Genomic DNA, 8,600 nt, shown 5'->3' on the forward strand with positions numbered 1-8,600 from the left:
GTTATTACGTAGAACTGAGTTCCAAACAAAGGACGTTATAGTCGGTTGGCTCAGGGCCCTCGGTCATATTAAACTTAATCATTTCAGTACCAATGATTTTATTTTTCGACGCCTATTTCTACTCAACTGTGTCATGTGTGGCCAACACTCTTTCTATCGAATTAGATGGTCAAGGGATAATTTGAAAAATCCACAAATCTGGTTTATTCCCCATCATAAAAAGTTACATTCAAGTAGCACCTCCCAAAGGCACACGTATATAATGTGAATAAAATTTCAGGAAAAGAGCAGGATTTTAAACATATTTTTTTCAATTGGAAAGCGCAAAAGCTCCCCATTTCCGGAAATGTGATTTTCCATCAGCAGGGTACCTTTTGAAGTTGATTATCCTCGCCCCCACCCCCCTTGGGAATGTGCACAGTACAACAGTGAACTAGAAAGGATAGTTTGAGAGCAACATTTTTGCAGGGCTATATCAGGACATCCCCACGTAAGCCTGAACTGAAAATAATGTTAAAGTAATAGGACGGGCTCATAAAAATCTGAAAAGAGCACACGTGGAAACCTTGAAAATTCGACGAATTAGATATCGTTTTCTCCGATTGATTGTGGAGTGGAGTGCCTTAATAGATTTTGACTGTCGTTGGTAGAGTTAACGCCACACCTGTTGTTAGGTACAGCGTTGACACAAAGGAACAGTTTAAGCAGCTGATAGATTAAAGCACGGTAAGTGTGACGAACAAAAAACCGTACGTGTTGTTTCGTTAGTTAGAAAATCTCGAGTGAAGTATTATTAGATTAGAAGTTTTATCGACGTAGAACATTTTTTTCGAGTACAAAGAAGCAAGTGTTTTCACTGTAAGTCATGACTGGCATTAAATTTGACCGACAGTATAATTTGCAGATAAATATTCTGTTTTAAAATAAATCTTAAATTCAAAATGTTAACTTTTCGATTACAAACTTGAGAAGCGGAGGTTGAAAAAAAATGAATAACTTAATAATGCTTTTGTTTCGAAAAGTCAGTCTTTGCAAAATTTTCAGGAATCAAAACTAAGCCCTTCCCTTCCAAGTACTGGAAGTGAATTCCACAGCGATTTCAAAGACGAATAAATCTCAAAATTTCTGTCTCTAAAAAGGGTTTTGTAAGCGTCCATTATTGCATTTCGAAAATGAAACACTTTATATCATTTGATGACGAACAGGTAAGTGCACAGAAAAATTACACGTGGTATGAGCTAAAGACGTGTCGACTCTGAACAAAGATTTCTTTAGAGTCACTCTTTTATTTTTCACTTGGTGTATTACATTATACACATGAAAAAAAAATATTTCATGAACGATTAGAATTACATAACAGTCTCAAGGTCTTACATCTAATACATGTTAATGGTGGTTCGAATTAAAAAATTTCAAGAACAAAGTTACTCAATTTTTTTCCCCCTTCAGACTTACACAATCTACCGAATATTGCTTTTCTTTCGATAAATTAATTTATCATAAAATTAATCACGTTCTTTCATAATTGCATAAAATTTCATAATTGCTCGTGATTTTGGAATTTTAATATTTTTTCTTTTGCGGACGCCCCTGCTAGAATACATCTTCATGCCGTACGCACGTATACGAGCATGCGAATGAACGCTCAGAAGCGCGTGAATCGTGGCAACACTGCACACAGGCCTGAGACGAGCACAGCGTTCTAAAGTATAGTGATAATCATGGCTTGTCTCACGCGACAGCGTTGCCAGGTCGCGAGCCTTGAAATTCTCTCACTCAAATTCTCATACGATTTTTATTACAACCATTTTTTTCTCAAAATTTAGACGGCAAATCATGTTTTTTAAAAATTTTTTCGTAAGAAGATACTTTAACACTGTGTTTTTTAATACCAAAATCGTAAGAACCGTTCTCGAGTTATTTCGATACACTTTTTTTGTTTGAAGATTACCATGTGTTCAGATTGAGAAACCATAGAACTTTAAAACTTGCAGTGTCTTAAAAACTAAACGGTACAAATACTTTTTTTTTATTGATTCGTTAGATTTTTCTGCGCGACATACATTTTTTTCAAAATTTTTGCTGTTGAACAACCTTAATAAATTCACAAAAAACTGTTATATTTTAACTCGTCGGTTTTAGTTTCGATTCGCTTCCAGTGTCGATTATTCCAGTATATCATTTTTGTCATCAACGCGAGCCCTTTTTCTTAGTTGAACATTCTCACCATTTTCTGAACAATGTTGATTGCTCTCGGGATCTGAATCAAGCTGCATTGAAAACGAATCGTCCTCGTTAGGAATCTCATCCTCGTTTTTCATAGTATCTATTTCACTGGAAAGAGCTTTTTCATAAGATATAAAGTTTGCAATGTACTCAAGTTTTGATATAAACCTGCCCGCAACCTGTTTGATAACCTGCACATTGTGCCTAGCTTCGTGACGTTGTTCTCCATTTTCTTGTGCCAACAAATCTCGCACTGGAATGGGTATTGCGAAATACGAACTATTAATTTGGGTTTCGAACTTTTGTTTCAGAATCGGTAGAGTCTCTGAAAAGCCACTAATGACGCCGCACAATTTATCGGCCGAGTTGGTTTCCAGAATGATCTGGCGTAAGAACAAGAAGTCGAAATTTGCTGAATTTATGACAAGCAGAATTGGCTTCGGTGATAACTTGAGGAAATTTATAAAATTCTGCAAAGCAGTTTCTAACGGGTCGACCGGTATTCCACCTTCGCTACTGTTGAACAATAAGTTGAACATTTGAGATTCTGCTTCACTGATCTGTGGCACATTCGCCATTGCAATTGGTTTCGAAGACCTCGTCCAAGCATGGAATATTCCATTTTCAATATCTTTATTTTCATGTTCTGCTGCGATTTGAATAACGTCTCCGTCCTCACGGGAATTCCATCTTTTAACAGCAAAGTACGCGATTTCACAATTGTCAACTGTCGCACTCATCTGGGATTTTCGCTTCGGGAAAATATGAAAAAATACAATTCGTCTCGTAATAGAATGCGGTTACATAATGGCACGTTCGGCATTGCTCATTGAATTGAAACAAATGTTGCAAATTACCTGGCACTTCCGTTATATTCGTATCTGGATGATGACTCCTTAAAACCGTTTTGGACCGTTGGGACCCTGCTATTCCTTTGTATCTTGCTTCCCCAAATAAAGCTGCTGCGTAGTCGATGGGGTTCCACGTTTTAGGCCGAGTCTCACAATTATTTATGATACGAGGCCGTTGAAAATGATTGAAAAGATTTATTGAGAAGAGTTACTTTAAATTCGTTTGTTAGCCCAGTTTTGGCAAGTTCTTTGCGAGTTTCTAGGTTAATGAGGGTTTGCACGGTTTTGCTGTCCACTTTGCACGGAAGCTAGAGATGGGCAACTGAGGACCTTTTTATCGCGGAAATCATGATGGCCGTAATATATTACTGTGCATGCTCGCAGCGCTCCTGAACCTGATAAGACACGGTTTGATTGGTCGCCGGTGCCATTGTGGGGAGTCTAATAACTAACAGATTTCTGAGTTCCTGAGTTCTCGGTAAGGGGCAGAATTTTAAGAACAAAACGAGTAAAATATGAAAATAACGGAAGACGTGATTTTTTACTGTGCGAGGCTGATTGTTTACAACATTCTGAGACATTCGAGAAGAAAAGGATTCCGAGAACGAAAAAACTGAGGAATAAATGGACTACAAAGGATGCGGTTATTTGATTATGATAAAAACATAATAGAAGCAAAAACAACAAAAATTATTCCGATTCGATTATTAAGCAAATTATTCCGAGGATTCAACTGGCAGCGACGTAGACGTGCACGAGAAGTTTCTAGATTCAATGCGAGCAATTAAGTTAAAAATTATAGTACTGATTTTACAAACGAAATTAATTTTTATTTACTATTTTTGAAAAAGTATAAATTAATAATAAGAAAATTCTAAGCACTGATTTAGTACAACCTAAATTATTTCGTAACCCATTTCCGCGTAGTCCCTTGATTCATTATATATATTATTTCATTACCTATTATTTCATTATCCATTAATTCATTATATATATATATATATATATATATAATGAAAATAACTAATCAGTATTCGAGAATCCCAAGTTGTAAGCCTGAAGTCCGATCCATTTCTAACAATAGGGATGTTGCTCCACCATCGTATAATAATAAAACTGTAAATTTCAGAAGGTTGAGCAATTTTGAAACAAAAAAATACTGTCCACATCTGAGAAAAGTTTTCTGCAAACAAAAAAAAATTACACAGGCATCCTGATCTTGTAAACTGGGGCGAGACTGACTCCACGTCGCCCTTGCGATACTCAGGATTATCAATCATTATTATTATACTTGAGATCTCGTGCTTTTTTATATGGACAAGTCGAAGTAAGGTTTATCGTGTTCGTACTTTAATGTATCGTTTTCAAAAATCCTATTATATTCCCCGTGATCATTTTCTATCGGAAATCAAATCCCTCTTCCCCACGATTGCTTATCCAAGGGACCTAAAACGGTTAGATCGAAACTGTTTTGGTAGAACATTCCCGACACAATCATAAGATCGAATACAAAGTCGATTCTGTGTGGGACCTAATGAATCAGGTCTAACGTGAGTTTGATGGTTGCATCGATTCGGTACCGTTCCTAATAAATCAAGTGCAACGTAAGTTTGACGTTTCGGTCGATACTGCACCATTCCCAGTGAATCAGCTGCAACGTAACCTTGACGGTTTGGTCGATTCTGTGCCATTCCTAACGAATCAGCTGCAACGTAACCTTGACGGTTTGGTCGATTCTGTGCCATTCCTAACGAATCAGCTGCAACGTAACCTTGACGGTTTGGTCGATTCTGTGCCATTCCTAACGAATCAGCTGCCACGTAACCTTGACGGTTTGGTCGATTCTGTGCCGTTCCTAACGAATCAGCTGCAACGTAACCTTGACGGTTTGGTCGATTCTGTGCCATTCCTAACGAATCGGCTGCAACGTAACCTTGACGGTTTGGTCGATTCTGTGCCATTCCTAACGAATCAGCTGCCACGTAACCTTGACGGTTTGGTCGATTCTGTGCCATTTCTAACGAATCGGCTGCCACGTAACCTGGATGGTTTGGTCGATTCTGTGCCATTCCTAACGAATCAGCTGCCACGTAACCTTGACGGTTTGGTCGATTCTGTGCCATTCCTAACGAATCAGCTGCCACGTAACCTTGATGGTTTGGTCGATTCTGTGCCATTCCTAACGAATCAGCTGCCACGTAACCTTGACGGTTTGGTTGATTCTGTGCCATTCCTAACGAATTGGTTGCAACGTAACCTTGATGATTCGATCCTTTCTGTACCGGTCCTAATGGATTAGCTGTAACGTCATCTTGACTGTTTGATCGATTCTGTACCATTCCTAATGAATCAGCTGCAACGTAAGCTTCAAGGTCTGCTCGTTCCTGCGTTGTTCCCAATAAATCGCCTGCAATGGGAGTCTCATGTTCAGGTCGATCCTGTACTGCCGTCAACGGATCGTCCCTTCCGTAAGTTTCATTATTAGGTCGATGAATAGATATCGGCTCAAACGGATCATCTTCAAGTTCAGATCCTAGATCAAATTCTTCCATTATTCCCTCCCAGTCGTCGTTTTCATACTTATTTGAATGATTTCGGTTTTGATTCTGCTTAGTTATTACTCTGCCACTCTTGATTGATTCCTGTCGTTTGTCATCCTCATCATCTCTAACACGATTCTGTTTTTCGAAAAATTGCACGATATTTTCCAATTTATCAGTTAATTCGTCAACTCCACCACCATTCAGTTTTTGTGATAAAAATCTGACCAATCCTCCTGAGCCGTACTCCTGAAAAACGTCTTTTAAAGCGATATATGAAATCCCTGCCTTTGCCATTTCTTCCAATATTCCAATGGATGTAGCAAACATTAAGGGCGCTAAGCTCCGAATAGTATTGTAAGCATTTCGAGCGCCCATTATTTGAAGAAAAAAATTCTTCGTAAGATTTACTGCTCTCAATAAGCTCAGACTTCGATATGAACTTTTTCGCAATTTGTTTTATATATTGCATATCATGTTTCGCCTCAGTCAATGATTCTTCATATTCTTCATCTAAGAAATCTTCCGTTACCATTGGTAGTTCAAATTGCCGGAAATTTTTCTTTCAAAATTGGAATGGCATCTGCGAAACCGCCAATGACACTTTGAAACTTTTCAGCCATGTCAGTTTCTAGGATAGCTTTACACAACGGTCCGAAATTATAATCTTCAGAATAAGTAACAAGCAAAACTGGTTTCCCTGCTGACTTGAGAAAATTTAGAAAATACCGTAAAGCTGTTTCCGGTGGGTTAGTTACCGGCACGAATCCACCAAAAAAGCTGTCGAATGAGTCACATAGTAACTCACTCGTTTCTTCATTATATTCTTCTGCTGCTGGATTTGAAGCCGTCGTCCAAATATTGAATGGTGTATTTTCATGGTCTGCTGCCAATTGTACAAAATCTTCTTCTCTACCGGAACACCATTTTTTCATAGCAAAGTACACGATTTCGCAATTCTCAAACGTCAAACGCATCTTGGATATCAGCTTCTGAAGAAAATGATAAAAAAAAATAGTTTCGATGAAGAGTCTCTCGGAGCGGACTCGATTTCATAAATATACTTGTCTCTAATCGCTACCGCGACTACCGATCATGGTAATTATAGTAACAATGGAGTGCGATTATTGAAATGTAAAATGAGTCTGGCAAATATCTGGCACAGCCGTTCGTTGTATTCGTATCTAAACGTTGACACCTTAAATCTGTTTTTATTTGTTGGGACGCTGCTTCGGTTTTGTACTTTGCTTCGTCAAAAAACTATACGGCAAAGTTGATGGGGTTTCACGTTCTTGGATGAGTCACACTGTTATTGAGAACACGATGTCCGCACAAAAATGATGAAAATTATTTTTTGAAAATGGTCCAACTGCAGTCAGTATGCAATAGGAAGTCAGTAAATCGTTCGTTAGTTAAGAGAAATTATGTTGTACTGTAATTCACGGGTTTTTCGGCTCGTCTGGGTTTTCACGGCTGATGAATAAACTTTTTACTGTGCGAAGCGGATTGTTAAAAAATCTGTGAGACATTAACAGAGAAGGATTCGAAGAACAAAAAAACGGATAAACTTCCAAATACCGGCTGTCATTTTGTTTGTGGTCGTTTGATTACGAAAAAAAACATAATAGAAACGAAAATAAACGCCGGAATTGAACAATGTCGCCAGCGACTCATCGCGTTCCAGGAACTATATCAACGATAACTAATTATTCCGATTCGATTATTAAGCAAATTATTCCGAGGATTCAACTGGCAGAGACGTGCACGTGCGGGAGAAGTTTCTAGATTCAAAACGGGCAAGTAAGTAAAAAATGATGGTACTGATTTTAGGAACGAAGAAAATCTTCATTTACTATTTTTGCGTATAAATCTTGATTATCTTGGTATATCAGCTAACTTTCGTTTCAACTTAGAAGGCCATGCTTTAAAGCATTTTGCCAGATTCGAACCAGAGACCGTTATTATTAGTCATCTGAAAAGTATGTGAATGAAAGATTAATCAGTGGGTTTACTTCTTAAGGGGGTCACCCCGTGTGGCAGCCGGATATTTTGGAGTCTTTTCGTGATTTTTTTTGGGGCGGTCAAAAATTTCTGTATGATTTTAGTTCAGACGATTGTCACTGCTTTACAAATCAAAAGGCTCTTTGGTTTTTTCATATCAGATCAACCAATCCCCCGGAATCGTGAAGCCCATAGAGAAACGTATGGGTTCCTGTAGTGCAGTTTTATACCGAATCTACTCGAGATATGAGAGTTAAAAAATTGTGTCGTCGAGCTGAAATACCAATAAATGTAAACCCTTAGAATTTCAAAAATCTGTGTTTTTTCCTCGTCGCAAAAAAATCGCAAAAAAATCGCAAAAAAACTCTAAAAAATTGGGCTGTCACGCGGGTTGACCCCCTTAAGGGATGTTCCTGACGAGAGTTTTTTTAGGGTCGCAATGGTGACTTATAACGAGCATAGTTATTTTCCTGGCATTTGCGCTAACACCAGCTGTTGATAGGGAAGAACGAGCCGTCGTTTGAACTCAACAAATCCTACATTACCGGCCTGGCATCAAGATCCAAAGAACGACAAATTCTGCGTTGATAAAACAAATAAAAATGATGCTCTAAATTCAATTAAAAAATGCATCTTCTCCGAATTTGGAAGAAAACAATTTACAAATTCATAGAGAATGAAAAAATCATTTGACAGATATAATTTATAACGCTCTTGTTTTCGAGAAAACGAAATGAAAACAGAATTAAAAGTACTAAGTATGCGACATACAATAAAAGTAAAAAATCATTATGAACATGTGAATTAGAAGTAATCAATCAATTCAATAATGCAAAGGATTACTAAACAAAGTTCAAACGCATTTGCTATCCCTCTCTTCTCATTAATTGCAAATATCACAATAATTTCCTTGGACACTAATTTGAGTGCCTGCTTTTGTCGGCAATCACTGTAATTGCTGGACCCAATAACTGTCAATTCA

General features: G+C 37.8%; 1 protein-coding gene and 1 long non-coding RNA gene across 2 annotated transcripts; one reads left to right on the forward strand and one right to left on the reverse strand.

Annotated features, from left to right (window-relative positions):
* Nucleotides 1-491: 491 nt before the first annotated feature.
* On the forward strand, nucleotides 492-1,458 carry LOC122413007 (uncharacterized). The gene is made up of 2 exons (XR_006261472.1): nucleotides 492-726; nucleotides 1,045-1,458. It is a non-coding gene; the product is annotated as an uncharacterized lncRNA (long non-coding RNA).
* On the reverse strand, nucleotides 1,235-7,152 carry LOC122413006 (uncharacterized). Its single transcript, XM_043423064.1, has 2 exons — nucleotides 3,084-7,152; nucleotides 1,235-2,978 (listed from the first exon to the last, which is right to left on the reverse strand). Exon 1 carries the CDS (start codon nucleotides 5,993-5,995, stop codon nucleotides 4,511-4,513), a length of 1,485 nt encoding a protein of 494 aa, XP_043278999.1. The 5' UTR covers nucleotides 5,996-7,152; the 3' UTR covers nucleotides 1,235-2,978; nucleotides 3,084-4,510.
* Between the last annotated feature and the right edge of the window lie 1,448 nt (nucleotides 7,153-8,600).

The sequence above is a fragment of the Venturia canescens genome, chromosome 7, assembly GCF_019457755.1.
Source record: "Venturia canescens isolate UGA chromosome 7, ASM1945775v1, whole genome shotgun sequence".
In the NCBI taxonomy this organism is placed as follows: domain Eukaryota; kingdom Metazoa; phylum Arthropoda; class Insecta; order Hymenoptera; family Ichneumonidae; genus Venturia; species Venturia canescens.